Source organism: Danio rerio, chromosome 18, assembly GCF_049306965.1.
Source record: "Danio rerio strain Tuebingen ecotype United States chromosome 18, GRCz12tu, whole genome shotgun sequence".
Classification (NCBI taxonomy): Eukaryota; Metazoa; Chordata; class Actinopteri; order Cypriniformes; family Danionidae; genus Danio; species Danio rerio.
In genome coordinates this window covers 18,640,215-18,661,995 of record NC_133193.1, presented here as the reverse complement: position 1 = coordinate 18,661,995, position 21,781 = coordinate 18,640,215, and the positions used below count along the sequence as shown (strand labels likewise).

Sequence of the window (21,781 nt, the reverse complement as noted above, 5' to 3'; positions counted from 1 at the left end):
CTGTAGACTATTTGAAAAAAATATATAGCTTAAAGGGGCTAATAATTTTGTCTTTAAAATGGTGTTTAAAAAAATAAAAACTGCTTTTATTCTAGCCGAAATAAAACAAATAAGACTTTCTGCAGAGGAGAAAATATTATCAGACATACTGTGAAAGTTTCCTTGCTCTGTTCAACATCATTTGAGAAATATTTAAAAACGAAAAAAAAAAAAAAGAATTTATCATTTTAGATTGATTGGGATGATTCTGTAAGGGCATGCATAAAATATAAAAATATAATAAACAATAAAGAAAGATATGCTTATTAAATAAACAGTGTTTTATTGTTTTCCTGAGGACTGTATTCAGGTATACAGTAATTGAATAATCAAATGTAAAATACTACGGCATAGTCTTCATTTTATAAACAATTCATTAAAATGAATCGTTATAAATTTGTCAAAGTTACATATGGTAATAAAGTCACAGACCCCAACTATAATCCAGACCTAATGTTGCGTATACTGGCGATATGACTATTGTGAATGATCACATTGCAATATTGATGCTAAAACGATACATTGGGCAGTCCTAGTGTAAACACTTTGGTCAACCTTGGTTGTATTAAGGTGCTATATAAATAAATATTAATTGATGGACCAAATATAATTAGTTGCATTACCACTAAAAATTAAACCAATTTTAATTCTTAATTTTCACTCATAGTAGTCTTCAAAAGGTTTTCAAAACTCTTAAATTTCACCTCTGAATAATATTGTTTTGGTTTCCTCCAGGAGGAGTGTTGTTCTGTAAGCTGACACGGGAGCTGTCCGGTGGAGATGCTCTTCTGGCTTCGCTGTCCAGCTCCAACGGTGATCATTCAGCAGGGACTCAGACCCATGGCGTGCGGGTGAAGGAGGAGCCTGCATACCCTGCCGCTCTGCACTCGGAGATCCAGCTCCTCCCGCAACAGGCTGGCATGGCTGCCATCTTAGCCACTGCTGTCGTTAATAGTGAGTCACTGCTTGCTGATAAACACAACATGTCTTCACAGCTACTTGTGGCTATGGAGTGTGTTTACATTTTGATGAGCGAGGGTTGGCTGTGTTTATGCATATGTGCGCAAATCATGACATACTGTATGATGTGTAATGGATTTAACCAAATTCTATTTTTGGTTTGTGACTGAAAGTTCTTCTTTCAAAATGTTTGCTTCCTCAAAAAGTTTGTGTTTTGGATATTGTAAAATTGCACTATATTTTAAATAGAGTTCTTATGTTCTTATTCTCACGAACCATGATTATGTAATACATGATTTGCTTTCAAACATGTCACATCAATAGTATGTCATTTTTTAGCAAAGTAAAATTTTAAATATCTTGTAAATACAAATTTTATAAATTAACATTTTAAATAAATGCTAATTTAAAGTAAGTGAATACATTTTATACAAACTCACAATCACTGCATTAAACAGGTTAGTACTGTGTTGTTATTGATGTTAGTTAAACCCAGTGTTGCCAGATTGGGTGGTTTCCCCAGAAAGAACAAACATAGAAGTGTTGTCTGATAGATGAGCAGCACCTAATTATGTTCAAAAGAATTTAACACTAAATGGGACGAATGTATACCCCATTTCAAAAGATTGTGGGAGAGAGGGCCAGTGTTTCGATGTGATCCCGTTATGTTGTGTTGGCTGCTGTTGGGTGCTGTATGGTTAAAAATTATGACAGTTAAAGTAACTAGGTTTATTTTTATTTAAATAAATTAAAATTGAAAAAATATTAATTATTAATATAAATTATTAGATTACTAACATTAATTACTATTACTAATTACTATCATCAATTACCAATATTAACACGTTGTTTGTGCGTTTTGGGCAGCTTTTGGGCTGGAAAAAGTCAGCTATATTTGGCAACACTGGTTAAAGGATTCATTGTGCATTTGAATTGGGATAAATTGTCTGAAAAAAGTTACTTGTCATGAAATTAAATTATTGCTATACTTATATAAAATATTATATTTTTAAATAAAATCCAGTTTGACTTTAACATAGTAAACTTAATTAAGTAAACATTTAAAACTGGAATGATATTTAACAATATTACCTTTTTTATAGCAATAAAGTGCGGAATTCATACTTGTTTGCAGTTTGTTTCTAGACTGAAATGCAAATATAATGACTGTTTTCATATAAGATTGCAATGCCAAAGTATTGTAACAAGGAAAAAATAGACATAACTTTGAATTGCTTGTCATTCATGCCCATGACCAGTGGGTGACAGTGTTGTGCCAGCTCCAACCGCAGCAAAGTTAATTGTCTGGTGCAGCCCTCTCTCCAATATCAGCTAAACTGCATGAGGAGTGGGAGTGGACATGGACATTCCATGATGAAGGAATGAATAATAAGCGTAAATAAGGCTAAAGGCTAAAATTTGATCAGCCCAACTTTGCACATCCAACTGCATTAGCTGGGCTGTGAGTAGACAGATAATTGGGATGTGACGGTCGATATCAAATATAGCCTATTCAACATGTGCCCTGATACCAGATCGGCCTGATATTACACACACACACACACACACACACTCTTGCGCGCATCACAAACTCGCTGTCCGTTGCCGTGGAGATGATGGAGCAACTCTGATTGCTTTTTCAAATTTATAATTGTGTGTGTTTTGTGTTTGTTTGAGGTTGTATATGCACTGAGTGCATTAATAAACAGTGCACATCCTGCATATGATTAAATGCATAAAGTATATGAGTTATGGATGGGCTTTTAAAATGAAAACATGAATGGCGTTTCAAAACGCATTAGAATTGCCTATAAAACATGAGTTATTTAACTAATTAAAGTTTCTAACTAATTAAAGCCAAAGTCTACATACATAAATCAGAAAAATATGCTACAAAAATAGTTAAAATCCTTCAGTAATTGAATAATCTTTCAAAGTTGTGTTATAGTTCTACTTACCGGTCCGTTTTTGTGTGTTTGTGTGTGTAGAAGACATCTTTCCTTGTAAAGACTGTGGGATCTGGTACAGAAGTGAGAGAAATCTCCAGGCTCATCTCATGTACTACTGCGCTAGCAGACAGAAGCAGCAGACCGCAGCTTCTCCTCCACAGGACAAGCCGAAAGATTCATACCCCAACGAGAGGCTGTGTCCCTTCCCACAGTGCAACAAAAGCTGTCCCAGTGCCAGCTCTCTGGAGATCCACATGAGAACACACAGCGGTGAGACTTTTTTTCTTCTTCTTAAAATGGCATGCTTGTGTTAATATTATCTGTGCTTAACTGAAGTGGTGCTTATGTCTAATTTGATTGTCTTTTATCTGTATCTCCAGGAGAGCGTCCATTTGTTTGTTTGATTTGCCTGTCAGCTTTCACCACTAAGGCAAATTGTGAGCGGCACTTGAAGGTTCACACAGACTCGCTGAATGGTGTGTGTCATGGCTGTGGCTTCATTTCCACAACACGAGACATCCTGTACAGCCACCTGGTCACCAGTCACATGGTTTGCCAGCCTGGCTCTAACAGTGAGGTGTACTCGCCTAAACTGCCGGTGGCTGCAGGTGAGAGCTGTAAAAACTCTGCACATGACAAAGAAATCCAGTACAAACTTTGACTTAGTATAGACACCTACATGTTTAGAATGATGTGTTATTTGAAATCTATATTTTTAAAAATGTAAATTAGTGAAATGTTTAACATATATTTTGTTCATAGTTTGGCAATGACTCAAATAAATGTATATGCTGTATAGATGAGGGATTACTTCAAGTCCTCTCTCTTTCTCCTAAGCTGTATAAGAACTATTCATCAAACCTGATGACCTTTAAAATAGTTTAAACATAAGTGTTCTTGATCATAAGGTTTAAAGTCATCATTCTATATCTGAATGTCTGTCATTTTTTCCACTTTGTGACAGGCTTGAGTCCAGGAGACTCTGGCATTGTTCTGAAATGTCAGGTGTGCGGCTACTCTGCTGACACTCCTGCATTACTTCAGCAGCATGTCCACACACACCTGGAAGTGAGGGTTCCAGCTGAGAGGAGCCCCACACCTCGCCAGAGCAGTCCTCCTTCTTCTGAGCTCCCTGAGCTGCAAGAAACGGAGCCTGCTGCCTGCGTGCCCCGACCTGACTCGTCCAGCCCTGGAGCCAATGGCAGCTCAGCCTCTCAGGGCTACAGTCCCCTCAGCCAACTCAACATCAAAGAGGAGCCACGTTCAGACTATGAAAACGATGCAAAGGAAGAAGAACAAGTGAACAGTCCTCAAGAAAATGCTGCAGAGGCAAGCTCATCTCAGCCTACTTCACCTAAGAGCCCCACCGTGGTTGCAGTGAAAGCAGAGCCGGCCAGTCCCACCCCAGGTTCTAGTCCTGCACATTCTGGAACAGGGGGTTCAGTTCTCCCTGGAGGAGCAGTGTTCTTGCCGCAGTACATGTTTAATTCTGAGGCGGCCATAATGCCCCAGGCATCTGAGATTCTGGCTAAGATGTCTGAGATGGTGCACAGTAGACTTAAACAGGGACAAGGACCAGCAGCTGCACAGCAGAGCTTCTACCCACCAGGCTCTCCTGCCAGCGTTCACAAGGGAGCTACCTGCTTCGAATGTGACATTACCTTCAACAACATTAACAACTTCTATGTCCACAAGAGGCTTTACTGCTCCAGCAGGCATCAACAAGGAGAGACTGGAGGCCTTGTGAAGGAAGGGGCTGTTACTGCAGCTGCTCCTCCTGTTTCCCACGCTGCTTCACCCCAGGCCAGACCAGTCAGCCGTGCAGCTTCAGCCTCTCCTAGCTGCCCTGACCCTGCACCAGGAGGAACGGCCTCGGAACCCAAGGTAGTGGAGGTGAAAATTGAGGATCCAGGGCTGAAAGATGCTACCTGCTCATCGTCCTCAGAGGGAGAGGGACCTGGGGGCGGGCAAGCCAGCGAAGGTAGCCAAAGTCCTAGTGGATCTGCTGAAGACCAAGATGACGACCCCACTCGCACATTTTGCCAGGCATGCAACATTCGCTTCAGCCGTCATGACAACTACATTGTCCACAAGCGATTCTACTGCGCCTCTAGACATGATCCCACCAACCAGCGCCCCCATTCTGGCAAGGCTGCCTTCCTACCCCAACCTATCCGCACACGCAAACGTAAGAAGATGTATGAGATCCACATGGCTCAAACTGAGGCTTTGGCTAATGCCACTACTTTGCCAGCAGGAACTAGTTTGGGGGTTAACCAAGAGGGCTCTTCCGTTGCTCTATTGTCCCAAGTGTCAACTCCTACACGCAGCTCAAGTCCTGAAGGAGAAGGACCCATAGACTTGAGTAAAAGACCCAGACTAAGAGAGAGCCAGAGAAAGGACAGCATTTCTGCATTGCCCCTTTCTGACTACCACAAGTGCACTGCTTGCAGCATTAGCTTCAACAGTATTGAGAACTACTTGGCCCACAAGACCTACTACTGCCCAGCCACTACCCTGCAACCACAAACTATGGAGCAACTAAACCGACTGAAGAGGCCTACCTCCACCTCACCGAAGAACAGAGCCGTGGACCAGCACTCTGATTCCAAAGTGCTTCAAACAGGTAAAACCGCAGCTGTTGCACATGCTGTACCTGGCTCAGAGTCCACCCCTCCACATGTGCAGGGAGCAAAGACCCCCAGCACCTCTCCAGTAGTGTGTCCCTACTGCCCCCCCAACAAACTGCTAACCTGTGATCTGATGGAGCATTTTAAAACGACTCATGGTCTGGTTCTTACACTACAGCAGCATCCTGAGACACAGTCCACTGGAGTCAGTCCCAGTCCCAGCCTTAGCCCACGAGAAGGAGCCCCTCTCACCCCTCCTAAACCAAGCTCCCGCCCCCGTAAGGACAGCCTGAATGGTCGAAGCATCAAGCTGGAAGCAACCTCTCCTTCCCCACCTGTTCTTAATGGAAGTTCACTAGAATCTGTGGGATCTAGGTCTCCAAAAACTGCCCCGCCAGCTCTTTCCCCTAAAGGAGTAACTGTGTCACCTGTGCCTGAAGCTTTAAGAGAGACGGGGCAGCTCAGCCACACCCCATTGCCCAGTGTCCTCCCTGAAAAGGCAGCCCTTGCTATTAGCCACACCATTACAGCTCCACCTAAAACACCACTCGCCTCTCCTTTACAAAATGGGAACACACGCTATTGCCGGCTGTGCAACATCAAATTCAGCAGCCTCTCCACTTTCATTGCACACAAAAAATACTACTGTTCCTCTCACAGTGCCGAACATGTCAAGTGAACCCTCTGCTCAGTCAATTCTGCCATTACTCTCATGCATAGAAGTGCCAATCACGGCACTGCCCGACCTGATCTGGACAGAGCATGATAGTGGGACTGTTACTAGCCAGATACTGAGGTCTTCATGCCGACCATGCTATCTGGTGTTGTTACGATGGTAACTTATTACACGTTATGGGTCAAGTTTGTATTACACTAAGAGATGAGACTACCTGCACACATATTGTGCCCCGCTGACCTATTCCCACAGTTTAGAATCTGCTGATGGAAGGTAACATTTTGCCCTTTAATTAGCTGTTTTAATCACTCCTGTGTTTCATGTTCATTTTAATTAATGATGGCAATGTATATTGGTAAAAATTGTTTGTCTGAGCCATTTTTGGTTTCTTTTGTTTGAATTCGCTGGGGCCAATTCTGACCCCTAGTGGATGTCTCGCTATCGAACCTGGTCTGCAGATTTTTGTCAGTACACTGTTTAGATATAAGAAGAGTAAATAAAAGAACCTGATTAAAATAAATAACATCAGGTTACCAGCTGAATATGAAAGGTTTTGATTGATACTAAAATGTGAAGAAACTATTTATGTTTTCAGTCCTTATCCATTTCACGTGAGTTAAGTTCTACCTAGTTTTGTTTTCATACTGTCAAAAGGAATTTCAATCTTTAGTGTGATGTATTTTCTTGGTTCTTTCATATGAAAATGTGTCATATTCGACTTTTGTGTTGATCATTGGGACTTGAGAAGTAATTCTGTAAGTGTTGGTCTGGTAAGGGAGAAGACGGCACACAACTGTACTGTCTCAGTATTTGGTCATGGATGGATGTGCATTGCGTGTCTAAGGACTGTCACAGGCTTTAAGGGTTTGGATTTCAGACAGTGTTCAATGCTTGTTGTGTTTCTAGTCACCAGCTCACCTTTGTCTCTGCCTCTACCACAAAACCCTGCACTGGTTCAAATCCAAAACCCCTTTTAACCTGCAGAAGAAGTGCCATCTGTACTCTAGACAAACTATCACGGACATGCAGTGAACGGCATGTATGTTTGGTCTTTTTTTTTCTTTTTAACCTTGAAATGAAGTATAGCATAGAAAAGATTCATATCAATGTCTTGCACACTGTTGAATAACGTTGAAGGCCACTGAAAGCAAGAAAATTCGAAACTGACTCATTGCTCGTATCGCTTATTTCTTAAACTGGGAAGCCAGTGTCGCTTTTGTCCTTCTCTCGTTTGCTCTGTCAATTATTTGCATTCTCGATGATGACTCAGTGATGATTTGTGCTCCTCTACATGTGCGTTGTATGTTGAAAAGAACAGCGTCATGCAATCTATCCTCCTTTGCAGGCTACTCTTTGCAAAGCCTTAACAAAGACTCTCGTCAATATGTCTGAAACAACGGGTCAGTTACATCCACAATGCTCATCACTGTCCCCCCACTAAGTGGACTTTGTGTATGTTACCAGTGGTGTTTCCCCCTTTCCTGTGTTACAAAAAAGCAACCTCAGTCGTTTCCGCGGTAAGAACAGGAACACGAAAACCGCTTGCAAATGAGAACAGTTTAAATTTCTCTCTGCTGTTGTGGGTTTGCAACGGTGCTGCACCAACTCACACAGAGGCGTTTACAGTTCCATTGTTTTATCATTTAGCGACTGTCGCAAGTCCAAAAGACCAGTGCTGAAAACCTTTCCGGATCCCTTTTCTATTGCACTGTGTTGTACAAAAAATGCTGAATGTTTTAGTTTTAGGAGCTTTTTTTGTATGTATTTATGTTTTTACAGCACTTTTCCTTGTCCAAACCTATCCCCGAAGGACTTACTCGTGAATTTAGAACATTCTAACACAAGTGAAAGATAATTCAAATACTTTGTGAATAATTAAAAATGTTGATGGAAAAAATTAATGAATGTCAACCTTTTTCTTTGGGTTTGTTTTTTTGTTTTTGTTTTCAGCTACAAAAAGTTCCACTACACACTTGTCCAAACTATGCATGGGAAATAAAGAGTCCAGAAGGACATTCAAAGTGCAGGAGAACTTGTCGTACTTTCCTCTCTTTAAGCAGTGTGTAGACTCTGATGCAACACAATGCATTTTGGGATGTTTTTTAATGACGAGATTTATTCATTCTTCCATTTGGCTTAAAAGTATGAATCCATGTTCTTATTGGCATGTTTTGCTTCTATGTGTGTGAGAACAGTCATTAAAGACAATTACGCTGTTGATGCACTAATCCTCATGTCAATCAAACACTGTATGATTTTATGATGAGTTAAACACTGAAGAAAATATTTCTTTTGAAAAACATCCAGACTTCTTTTCTAACATGCAACTGCTATTTTTACTGGCAAGCTCCACAGAAGAAGAAAAAAGAACTATATACTTTATACTCTACACTTTAGACTATACCTACACTTTAAAATGTACCTTCATACAACATATCTAAGAATAGACAGAAATCTGAGCCATACTTAACTCCCATCTTATCTTGTTATATCTTTTCAGTTGGGTACAGGAATGACTTTTTTTATTGTACTATGAGTAAAACAAAGATTGTAAAGATTGATTGCCGGTATCTGTTTAATAAATACTTGTACCTAAAAAGGGTTGTTTAAAATAAGAAACAAATATCAGGGTCAAACGATCACTGTAACAATGGCTTAAATATATTAATAATAGATCATATGTAAAAACGACCGTGGCATGGTGGCTCAGTGGTTAGCACTGTCGCCTCATAGCAAGAAGGTCACTGGTTCGAGTCCTGGCTGGGCCAGTTGGCATTTCTTTGTAGAGTTTGTTCTCGTGTTCAGGTGGGTTTCCTCAGGGTGCTCCGGTTTCTCCCACAGTCCAAACACATGTGGTAAAGGTCAATTGAATAAACAAAATTGTCTGTAGTGTGTGTTGCAGTTGGAAGAGCATCCGCTGCGTGAAACATATGCTGGAATAGTTGGCGGTTCATTCCGCTGTGGTGTCCTTTGAAATAGAGATTAAGCTGAAGGAAAATGACTGAATCAAACTTTTTACTGTTTAATATAGAAGATTATTTAAATTAATCGGATTATTAAATAGTATCTAATCATATGTACTTGTACCTAGTAGTAAAAAAGTTCTAATATCTAATGAATAACTACAGGGGAATACAAAATATTTAATGGTCACGACTGGAATACTACAGTAGTAAAAAAAAACAAACAAACAAAAAAAAAAAACTGTTGACATCTAAACTTCCAGAATCTGTCAAAATCGAGAAATTTGTCACTAGTAACAATAGAATAGTTTGAGCCCAGTAAACACCTTTACACACTCCAATTCATACACTACGGATGATTAGGTTTATCCAATTCACCTCTATCACCTCTTTGGACTGTGGTGGAAACCACAGCATTCAGAGGAAGCCCACGCAGACAGTGAAAAAAACATGTACTGTACTCAAAAAATGATGTTTTTTTAGACAACTTAATTGTTTTATGTACAATCCACTTAAATTTGTAAAAATCTTAACTTAATTCCTTCATGTTGTCCCAACACAAATCGATTGTGTGGAACCCAGCATCTTTTACAGTGTGCAAACTCTGTACAGAAAGGCCTCCTGGTCCAGCCAGGACTCAGCCCAGAAACCTTCTTGTTGTCAGGATGAGGCAATCATAACCACTTAGATACTGTGTCGCCCTCTGAATAAATATACTAACTGACAAAAGTCTTTTCGTTGATCCAAGTTGTAAGAGCAACAAATAATACAGTAACTTGACTTCTAATTGATCGTTTGGAAAAGTGGCAGCAAGTACATCTGTTGAGCTGCATCCCAATTATTACAGATACTGCAGAAGACCTATTGGAACCCACATGGACCCAAGATTCTCACAGAAATCAGTCAAGTTTGGTGGAGAAAAAAATCATGATTTGGGGTTATATTTAGTATGGGGATGTGTGAGAGAACTGCAGAGTGGATGGCAACATCAACAGCCTGAGGTATCAGGACATTTGTGCTTCTCATTACATTACAAACCACAGACGAAGGCAAATTCCTCAGCTGGATAGCGCTCCCCATACTTTAGCCTCCATATCAAAGTTCCTGAAAGCAAAGAAGGCAAAGGTGCTCTAGGATTGGCCAGCGCAGACATCAGATATGAACATTATTGAAGAAGGAGGAACTGAAAATGAATCCAAAGAATCTTGATGAACTTGGAGTCCTGCAAGAACACTTTCTTTACCATTCCAGATGACTTTATCAACAAGTTATTTGAGTCATTGCAGAGATGTATGGATGCAGTCCTCCAAGTTCATGGGAGTCATATACAAAATTAATTCTTTTTACCACTGCTCCATGACTTATGACTTAAATTCTATACTGGACATTATTTCTGTTAAGTAACAAGACTTTTGTCTGAGCAAAGCCAGACCTTACTGTCCTAATTAAATGATGATAAATCTAGGCTTCAACATATTTTATTTTGGTAAAATAAGCGTGATCTGAGGCCTTTGCTTTTCATATAAGCCACTTCTGATGCCATGTGATCAACTAGAAGTCATGTCATTATTTGCTGTTCCTAAAACTTGGATAGGTGACAAGACTTGTCAGGTAGTGTACTAGTTCTCAATATTAGTTTTAATAAGTATCTAATGAATAAAATGTTCTTGTATCTAAAAAATAAAGAAACTAGTCTATAAGTATGTTTTATGTATTAAGTATTAAAACAACTTGCTGTAAAGGTGTCTATAGAACATGTTTTGAAGCATTGTGCCTAAACAGACGTGTCTGTAACAGGCAATCAGATATGTTGGTGAGACTCTTTGGGCCCTATCATACTGTACACCCGGCGCAAGGCGCGATGCAATTGTTGTTTGCTAGTTTCAGCACTGCGCAAGAGTCGTTTTGTTCAAATAGCAAATGTATTTGCGCTCATATGTGTGCCCGTAGGCGTTCTGGTCTAAAAAAGGAGGCGTGTTAAGGTGCATTGCTGGCGCATTGCTATTTTGAGGGACTAAAATACACATCAATAGACCAGCAGAGAACCTACATAAATATAAAAACCACCGCGCCATGACTTCTTCATCTCAGGGGGCTTTTTCAGTTTATTCATGACAATTTGCTTTTTTATTGTGATACTGTTAGTAGCAGTATTATTTATTATATCCATATTTATATTTGTTTTAATATTTAAAACAAGCTTAGATATGTCCATTTGTTTGGACCATATGGGGCATAGCATATGATTTGAAATAGCTCGTTTGCTGGAAATTGGAACTGAATTTAGAAACAGTTCTGAAACAAATCTTTGCGCTTAACAAACAAAATTAATTATGCAGGCTAATGGATGTCTCTGTGCACAATACATTTCCATATCCACGAGAGTAAAAGTGAAAGTAAAAAATGAGGAGGCTCATCTCTCATTCTAGTGCTGAAGATGCTCTGTTTAACTGTTTTCTCTCTAGTGAAGCATTCAGTTTTTTCAATTACAAAGTCTGTCATGTAAAAAGCAAATGCGCAATGGCGCAACGCAAGTGACTCTTAAAAGGAATGGGAGATGAGACTCTGATTGGTTTATTCTCAAAACACACCTATAACTCATTAAGAGAATCAGCTCAACCCTGTTAGACCATGCGGCACAGCGCAAAGCGGATTTTTCCATCCCTTTATTAGCAAAAGTTCATTCTGACACGCCCTTAATGCTTTACACTGGATCGTCAAAATAGAGCCCTTTGTGTGTAAGAGTGAACTCAGAGAAATCATTTACTGCATTTACATCGACATCAGTAATCAAATATTTGCCTTAATCTGAATACTACAATAATATGATTAAGGTGTTCACATGAGTTGATCTTTGAATGTTTCTTTCATGATCCCGTTTTACATGTTATAGCACATCATTCGCTAAAGGTCATTGCGTCACCACACTATCCACATTTCCTCCAGAGTTTTATTTAATTTCAAGTGTTTCACTTTTAATTTGTTTTCACTTCCATTCAGGAACATTTCATGCATGCCCACTGTTACAAACAAGATATTGGATGTGAATACAAACTGCTGGAAGAAGGGTTGATTTAATGGAATTTGAAACTGCAAGCCATATGGAAAAAACTTCCACATTTCGCCATGCAGGTGTCTGTGGTCCTTAACTGACTCGGTAACTGCAGAGATTAGTGTCAAATGTCAAACCCTGTGTGTGTATGGACCATCCTATTACAAAACCCGGTGAAAATCCTACAAGACAAGAATAATAGTTTGATCGCACTGTTTATATGTCTGTGCTGCACTCATATAATGCAACTAAAATGAACTCCACATGTCTTAATCCTATTTCTGTTTAGTTTGATTATGACCTTTACCGCATTAAATAAATCAAAAATTGCTGTTTACATTGTCGACTCTTAATCAGAGTATTGTCTTAATCCTATTAAAATCGGATTATTGGTGTCTGTGTAAACGTACTCATTAATTTGCAGCGTCAGTGCTTACATTTGAAAAGTAATGAATTATTTTTATTAGTTCAATGACATTTTCAAAGGTTTAGCTGTCATAAATGTTATAAATTTTTTATCTACTGAAACTGACCACATAGTGTTTGTAATGCTGTGAACTCGCATAGCGAATAAAACCATGAAAGAAATGGAAATGTATAGAAAGGTTTCTGCTTTGTTTTTAGAGCTTGAGAGTCATCATTGCAAATAGCATAACATTTCAAACATTTGATTTTGGGAAACTAAGCCCTTGAAATGTTCAAATGCGAAAACAAAAGAATGCTTGAACTACCTTGAGTGTTGCATTGACATCCTGTTACACATTGCAGACAAGTTCACATCAATATTTGCTTTAAGCGTTGAAGGTTGTTGTACAAGGTAAATTATTTCTTCTTTACATCCTTTTTTGCCGTAATTGTGTTTTGTCAAGCCTTGTTGATTTAAAGAAGTGTTGCTCAAGCCACTGTTTCTGCTCGCTTTTATAGCACACTTGCTAAAGCCGCGCTGTAATTATCTGAATAAAGCAAAGCTTTCTTGCCTTAAGTATCAAGGCTATTCCGCCCTGTTATTTAAAAAGACTGCTGGACGTCTGTACCTGTGGATTTTTCAGCATTGTGACTTCATTACCCCTACTTTAACCAAAAACATTTTAGAATGACATTTCAATTTAAGCCCTTTGTTTTGTTATCGCCTTACCCTATAAGGAAAGATCTGTTAAGGTAATTTTATGATGCAGTATGAAGTCATCTGTGATGCTGTGTTGAGAAAGACAGACAGGCATAATGTTTCACAAAATGAGATTTAGTGAATAGGAGTGAGGGAGGGAGTCGAGGCCAATTTTACCTTTTAGTTTTCATGGCCACTATTTTTTTTTAATGAAAAGGAATTTACTGACATAATACATTACACAATGTGGAGTTCACTTCTTTAATTTTTGTGTTTCTGAATAATGGTGAACAATGCTTGCAGGCATGGAGTGATTTTGCATCTTCTTGACTTGCAGAGGCAGCGAGGTCAATAGAAAAAAGCTTTATAGTGCCACAGTATCACTGAAGCCAAACCAGCCCTGACTCCACTTCATTCATAGTGGAGAACTTGCTCCTTGGGTATTTATGGATGTTAAAGCAGGTTAGAGATGCACAGAAATGTTGTCTAGTAAACAATTTCAGTTTAATTTTGGCTCCGATTTTATTTTAAAGAGTACTTATGATGGAAATCATCTGTTGTAAGCTGTTTGGACAGAGCTGTGTGTTTGGAAAAGTTTATCCAGTGTCATATGGGAATGATAGAAACACAAAAAGTTTCTCTTTTTTTAAATTTACTAACATTAAATTAGGATCCAAATCCCTCCCATTTTGAGGCTTACCACAAAGTGACATAGGTGTGGGGTTTACCCTGCCTACCGAACTGATTGGCAAACGCATATTAACTCCACAGTAACGCAGATAATCATATCAACAAGACAGGTTGTGCACAAAGAAGCTAGGATTAAAAGATCTGTTCGGCTTCAGGATCAAGAGCGTCTGTCCTCCGCGTCTGACACCTTCAAACGCCACCACACGTTCACTGCATGTCAGGATTGCCTTCTGAGGCTCAAGTCATTTATTAGATTGATGTAGCTTCTCTCACTGCAGCAAAATCAGTTTTTACTGTTGATATTTGGCGCCAGTTAACCAGGAAGTAACGTTTTTGTTCGCTTTGACTCATCGCACGTTTTTTATGCGACATTCCAGTTTTGTGCATAAAGTTCATTCACATTTTTGGATGGAAACATAGTTTATGATTCCAGCCGATAACTGAGTGAGTGAGGTGAGTATATAGTGTGTGGTGATTGCAGGTGCAGGTGCAGGTGATCAGTAGTCAGGTGAGGGTTCACGGGTGTGGTGGATGGTGAGGGAGAGTGGTGACTAGGGCTGTTTCTCAATTCCAAGAACACAGAGAACGGACTTGCGTTCTTGTGGAGACCGGTCTTGTCAGGTGTCCTCAGAAGAACGAACTCGGGAGACCACGAGTACAGAGAACGTGTCCTGTGATGATGGTCACGTGACCTTCACACGTTTTAAATGGTCAATTATTTAAACATTACAGCATTCATACAAAAATTTTCAGTTTTTCCCCTTCTATATATACTATGCATAAAGACTGTATATACAAGTATACGCTGCACAATATAAATAGAACAGATTTAATATGAATTTTAGCAAACAAACACCCTTAATGTGTTTGTTCCTTTAATAAGGCATCCATGGTAATGTTTATGTTTACCGTTTCATTTAGGGAAGCTGAGGTAAATAAGTTATATCTTAATAATAACTTTAATAACAAATCTAAATAAAATGCTGCGCTTCCCACCTCCTGTCGCAATGACTTCTGGGAATTCTAGAGCAAGATCGGTGCTCAAGTCTGCATCATTGCGTCCTCGATATCAAGATCACATCTGGGAAGTTTCACGCGTCCATCGTACCGTCCATTATCGTGAGCTGATAATTTCTTCATCTTTCTTTAGTTATAGCACTGAATAAATAGGAATGAACCCTAGAAGGCATGTTAGAATGTAAAGAACATGTTACTGAAATGTAAAATGAGATCAATACGTGTGTCCAGTACAGAAAGACTTCAGTAAAAGGTCTTCTAAACAATAAAATTTTCCTTAGGAAAGCCATTTAATGTCCATATTTCACTAGTTACTTTTTTTGCTAGCTAAATGCACTTGGACATTGATTGTATTTTGTACTTAGCCAATGACGTCTTTAATGTTTATTATAAATTAGAAAAATCTGTCTTTTTGTTTGTTGATTCTGCATAACATTAATCTTCACATTAATATGTTTATAAAAACATACAATATATTTTTAATTTCTAGTATCTAGATTTGTCATTTTAGGGCATCTTTTTGACTATAACCTCTTGAATGTTACACGTTTGTTGAATACAACCACATTTTCTCATTTTCTGTACCAAGCTTGATTGTCTAACAGTACTGAATAAACGATTGCAGAGTCATGACCTGGAGGTGTCCTCTTAAGGTACAATAACAAAAAGCCAGACATGTTTTTGGTTATATCAGCTTTTTAAATCTCATTTAAGATTCAGTTAACACATTCACCATTTAGTTCTGACCCATATAGATCTCCATTAGAAAGGAGACAAAAAGTGAAAATTGAGTCTGTCTGTGAAAAATAGCCTAATCAATAAAGAAATATGAAAACAAAGCTCACCTGTTGTGCAGGAATGCAATTTAGCGCAGCATGTAACAGACAGTGATGATTATAATCAAGAGGCACATGCAATCAATTGCATGTTTATGAAGGTCAGATTATCTTTAGGTGGTCATAATTCACGCTTTTAGTATCTTGCGGGACATGGTTGGTGTCTTTTCTTCCTTTTAGTTGTCTGAATGCTGTAAAATGGCACAGCCTTTAGTGTGACAGCTGGGAATGCAGATAAAGTCATTGAATGCAATTGCAGATGCTGTGCATTTTCACATTTTCTGAATGGCTTTTCAATCATGTGTTGTTGCTGTACCTGTGTCTTCCATCTGTCTGTCTACACAGCCAAAACCATCCAACAAAATGACATTAAAATGGAGGCGCTGTTTTGAGTGGTAACTGCGATCCAAGTGAGGTTGTCTATTATTGTGAAGGACCCACAACAGATAGCTGTCCACTTTTGCATTTTCAATATAACCTACCATACATCAAGTGTCAGATATTCTGCTGCCTCCTCTGGCCTTTGCTGATCTCATTTCTGAATTGATTCATATTTCATAGTCATATGCATTGGTGCCATTTTATTTTTTAAGTGTTTTAGACTATTGTAGCTTAATGACAGGAATGGTAAAAGTCGAGATTAATTAACGATTCCTGGCCATATTCTGTTAATTAAAAGAAAAAAAGAAACCATGCATAATTCAGCCTAGCCTAATCCTTTCGAGAGCTTAAAGGTTATTGATAGTGTCAGAGACCTTTATTTAGAGCGATTATAAATACTCTCATTTGCACTTCTTGTCACGTCACTTTTCTCAGCAGTTGTGAACCGACAGAAAAATAATGGAGGTGAATTTTTAAGATCATGCCAATCTCAGGATCAAAGGTAATTCACGTTGCTAAACATGCAATGAAATAGTTTGAGCTTTTTTTTTCATCGTGACGGTAGGTTGTCCTGTAGAATGGTTAGTTCCAGCAGCAAGCTAATCATGCTTAAATCTTCTAATCCTAACCCAAAATTCTGTTGCTGTAGCAGTTAGGCTACAACGTAATGTGACATGCCACAATGCTACAACAATGTACAATTAATTGTTGGCTTCAGGTCAAGCGAACCTATGCAATATTTAAAACACTCAACAAAAAATCTGTCTTTCTCCATACTAGAAAGAACCAATTCCTTTTAGTGAATCAGTTTTGTTTGGACTATTTGTTAAATCCTGTAAACAGATTAATTGATTAAGTGCAGCCAGTTTTAGGCCTACTATAAATTTCTACATATGACACGCATTAAAGGGATTGTTCACTCCAAAATGAAAATTACTTGCCATCAGGTGGTTGCAATTCCAAACCTTTGCAAGTTTTTTTTTTTTTTTTTTTTTTTTGGTAAACACAAAATAATATAAGCTATTAAGAATAAACAAAATTGCTCGGTTTGTGTAGCGTACATATCGCTCTTCTGCTGAAATGATGTTCAGATAAATATCTACTGCAGTACTCTGACTGAAAAGTATGAATAAATAACAAATATAATCTATTTAGATGTGAAGTGTAAATTACTGTTGCCTACTATAGGCAAATTACCAGTTTGTAAACATTCAGAATGCGCGTGCATCGAGGTTGCAGAAAAAAACCGGGAGCGCTAGCATTTACTGCGAGAAAATGACATCCGATGCGGTACAGAGATTAATGTTGTCTTAGAAACAAGCTATATTGATTACCTATTATACTGTATATATTATTTACATAATGCTTTCAGCGTATTATAACAGCTTGTTACCCAGTGATAAGCACAGTTAAATTAACGTTAAAGTGAGTGGCACTGACAGGTCAATTTGCGATATCACCCTCCTAGTGGATATTGGATAAGATGAAATGACCAAGCATCTAGCCCGAAATATACAACTATCTCATTGAAACTCCAAGTGATTTTACAAGAGAGAAGTTAAAGGCCTACAAGTCTTTGGATGCCTACAAGTTTCTTCTGTGTGGTCATGTGCAAGAAATAATGTTCCATGATTACCAGATTCAAATCTTTGTGGTGCTAAAAACTGAGGTTCTGCCCTGCCAAACACAAGGAAAGAAGACGGAGCAATACAAGGCCTGGGTAATCATCAACAAGCAAAACAACTGCATTCTGACAGCAAACTGCACCTGTATGGCAGTGCATGTGAACTTTACATGTTTACATTTCATTCTAAGCATTCAGTGTCCGCAGTTTAATTATTTAACTGTTTTTGCTGAAATCATTGCTGCAATCAAAAATGAGTAATTTGTATGATTCAGCATAGCGTGAACTTATCTGATATAAATGGAACTGCATAGTCCAGCATTTTTAATCAGGTCATCACTCCATTGTATGTATGGTGTATGGTAAATTTTAGGTTTACTATTTTAGGACTTTTCTACATTTTGACATCCTATCCTGCACAACACGACATGTTTGCTATTGCAACCGGTCTTTTTATGCAATCGTTATGCGCGGTTGAACCTTTGTGACATCATGTGTGGCGTAGGTTGGTAATTCCACTATAGGTTTAAAATGAGTTTTAAATGCATGGTTTGTTCATGATTTATGAACATGAACCAGAGCTCCTCAAAAAGTTTAAGGCAAATAATGCTCTTTATTTTTATAATTGGTTTTTAGCAATACTTTCAGAGTGATTTTACATGTAACAATGAATCATCAAAACTGTAGAACTCTTAAAGGTTTCTTAATCATAGCTAAGAAGATAATTATTTAGTATTATGCAAAAGATAAAACGTAAGCACTAAAGACTCGTTCGTGAGGTACAACTAATAGTTAGAGTTTTCAGACACACCACAGTGAAGTGTCAAAGCAATCAGCTCCTTAACAGCCATTCGACAACAATCCTAATGAGCTGTTCTTTATCAGAAGCACACAATGACGATACATTTTTTTTAAAATCCTTCCAAGCAGCATTCCCACAACGTTCAAATAGCTGTTATAATGAGAAGCCTAATGTTTGAGCGTTCTGGATGAATATGTTGTACTACAAAAGTCCTATCAGCTACCCCTTGACATTGATAAACTAATGAACTAAGCATCACACCAGGAGTGCACAAGTGATCTCAATGAACTGTCTACAAATTTCTGACCTCTCTTCTTGTTATCTTATATTTCTTCTTCCTCTAGATGGATTTTCCTTGTCCGTGTGCATTAATGATGAAGTGTGCTTTAATAAGACGGAAAAAAAAAAGAGTACAACTGAACGCACAGTCTTCAGTAGAGGTGAGTAGATTTTTCTTTAAAAAAAAAAAAGCTTTAATGATGGGCTCTCCAAAAGTCACTAGACAGGCTCGATGACTCATCTCTTATAGAAAAAGATACAACCAATTGTGTAAAGACCCCCAGATGTATATGTACAAGGTTTGAAAGGCCAAAGCTTGACCCCTCGGTCTTGCAGCAGTTGACAAAATGTGAAAGAAGAGGTGAAATCAGCTGCAGTTATACAAGAGATTTTGTGATCAAACAGAAACTGGCAAGGTCAAGGTATCTGACCGGCATCTGGGGCATTTGTGACTCACAGTGCTCACAGTATCCCTCATTAGTCCGAATACACTCTGGTAAGAGTGCCTAGGATTCTCTCGCTCAGCTTGAAATCTCACTAGCACACTGGCATGTGATGTTGTTTTTAAAGTCCGTGTGAAATCAAAATTTACAATGTTTTTTTTTGCTAGCTCACATTGTTGTTCTTAAAGTGGACGATTAATCTGTGCAAGTTAATCATCTGTGTTTTGGTAATCTTCAATTAAATTCTGACCATTTGCTTTCAAGTTTAGAGTGGTGGTCTTTTACTTCAGTTTGACGGCCCCGCCCACTACTCAATATTTCTTTTAATCGGAAGCACATCGACATACTGAAATAAACGTCTTAGATGGTGACTCCAAGAGCTTATTTCAAGAGCGTAGATATATTATTTCTGTTCATAAATTAAAACATATTTTTAGATATAAGATCTGCATACTGAATAAACAGAGCTCATGAGTGGATGAATGAATGGACAAATGCACATGCATTTGTGTCTGCTGGAATGTGTTTATTCATTACAAAGTGTGAAGGAATGTCATTGGAGTATGTTTTACAAGAAGTTGCTTACTGTACAGTAGGTCTTTACGCCATGATCTTCCATTCTTCATCAGCGTGTTTTAAGATAAAGGGCTTATGTTTATATAATGTTTCATTTTATCATTTAAATATATTTAAGTGCATTAATTGTCTGCTAAATAACAAATTTAATGTGAGTGTTTATGCATTTAGCAGTTTTTGTAAATACTTAAAGGGCACCCATGGTGAAAATAATCTTTTGTAAGCTTTTTGGACAGAACTGTGTCTTGTGTGTTCACAATCATATTGGGGGGATTTAAAGACAATAAGCCTCTTTTTAAAATTTAAAATAGGATCCAATTACCTCCCATTTTGAGGCCCACTGCAACATGATGTAGGAGTGCTGTTTCCCTGCCCACCGAATTGATTGACCTGGCCATATGTCAGTACAGTTATAAAAGAAGACGCTTCAGTTCTGGTTATCTTGGTTGTAAACGTTAAATCGGGTTTATTTTGTACATTAGCATAACAGATATCCATACAGCGGTGGATTTTGACGTGTATCCTGTCACATTTGCCATGCAAAAACAGTACAAAGTTAAATGCACGTGCCGTGTGTGTCTGTGTGTGCATGAACTTTAAAATGACATTGTGTGGGACTCATTCATTGAAAGGCTTGAAATAACTCCACAACAAATACATCAAATACTCATTGGGGAAGTTCTTACTGTAGCATTTCTCACAACCGTTATGTACGATCTGCTTCATTCATGTCTGTAACTATGCTGTTTATCTGATGCAACTGGAGATTAAGGGCCTACTCACACCATGCTATCCGAACTGTGCACAGGCCCGTTTCCCATATCGTTTAAGAAGTGTGAGTGCTCTGAATCGTGCTCAGACACGGTTCACTTGGCTGGCCCTGGTCCGGTTGGAAGAGGTGGGTCCAGAGCAAAGTTCACATGGGCTTTGGAGCGGTAAGCTTGTGTGTGAGTGCAAAAAGCACTCAAATTTATAAAAATTTATTAAAGACCCAAACCCCTCACTGCACGACAGCTGCACCTTCAGGAAACCTCCTAATTCCTGCAACACGAGGACTTTATGATTGTTCATAAGCGTCAAAGGTGGCTGATCTGTTCGGCGAAATATTTGACTGCATGTCACTGCATCCCAAACGACTTAAACGATATAACTAAAGAAATCTCCACTGTGCTGAGCGAGAGCGCTTACTGAACAGCGCATCATCGATGATGTAAGGATGCCCAGACCCGAATGTAATGTGAGTGCGGGCTGTCGGGGGAGACGGGAGGGGGGACAAGCATGCTTTTGCCCGGTTCAAAGCAACTGTACATAGTGTGAGTACGCCCTGAGGTACACTCTGACAGGCACGTGTGAACGGTGGGTGGGGAAAACCAGCATTAAAGGCACAGGCCACAAAAACAGCAACAAGATGAAAATTACAAACCTCTGAAAAAGATAATAAATAATCTGATAGGTGTTTTGAGCTGACACTTTACAGACACATTCTGGAGACATGAAAGATTTATCTTAAAATTTGAAAAAGGGGTCAAATATGTGTCTTTTAAATTTAATTTCAAAATGTTGAGCCTAATTCATTTTTTTCCTTGGAGTTTCTTTGCAAATACTTGTGAAATTTGCTTTCAATCAAGGGTGTAGAATTAGCATGGACGAAGGGAACGTGTCCCCACCAATATCCACAAGTAATTAAAATGTCCCCACCAATAATTTAATCGGCTCCAAAATAAAATAATGCTTAGTGGAAATTTTCCAGTCAGATTTA

At 38.6% G+C, this 21,781-nt stretch overlaps 1 protein-coding gene across 1 annotated transcript in view; it reads left to right on the top strand.

Moving 5' to 3' along the window:
- The window catches only part of zfpm1 (zinc finger protein, FOG family member 1), a 128,545-nt gene extending 122,034 nt beyond the window's left edge, over positions 1-6,511 (top strand). The window contains 4 exon segments of the mRNA NM_001039460.2: positions 775-993; positions 2,988-3,218; positions 3,329-3,556; positions 3,913-6,511. Coding sequence (NP_001034549.1) covers positions 775-993; positions 2,988-3,218; positions 3,329-3,556; positions 3,913-6,257 — 3,023 coding nt within the window. The 3' untranslated portion in view covers positions 6,258-6,511.
- Positions 6,512-21,781: the final 15,270 nt, after the last annotated feature.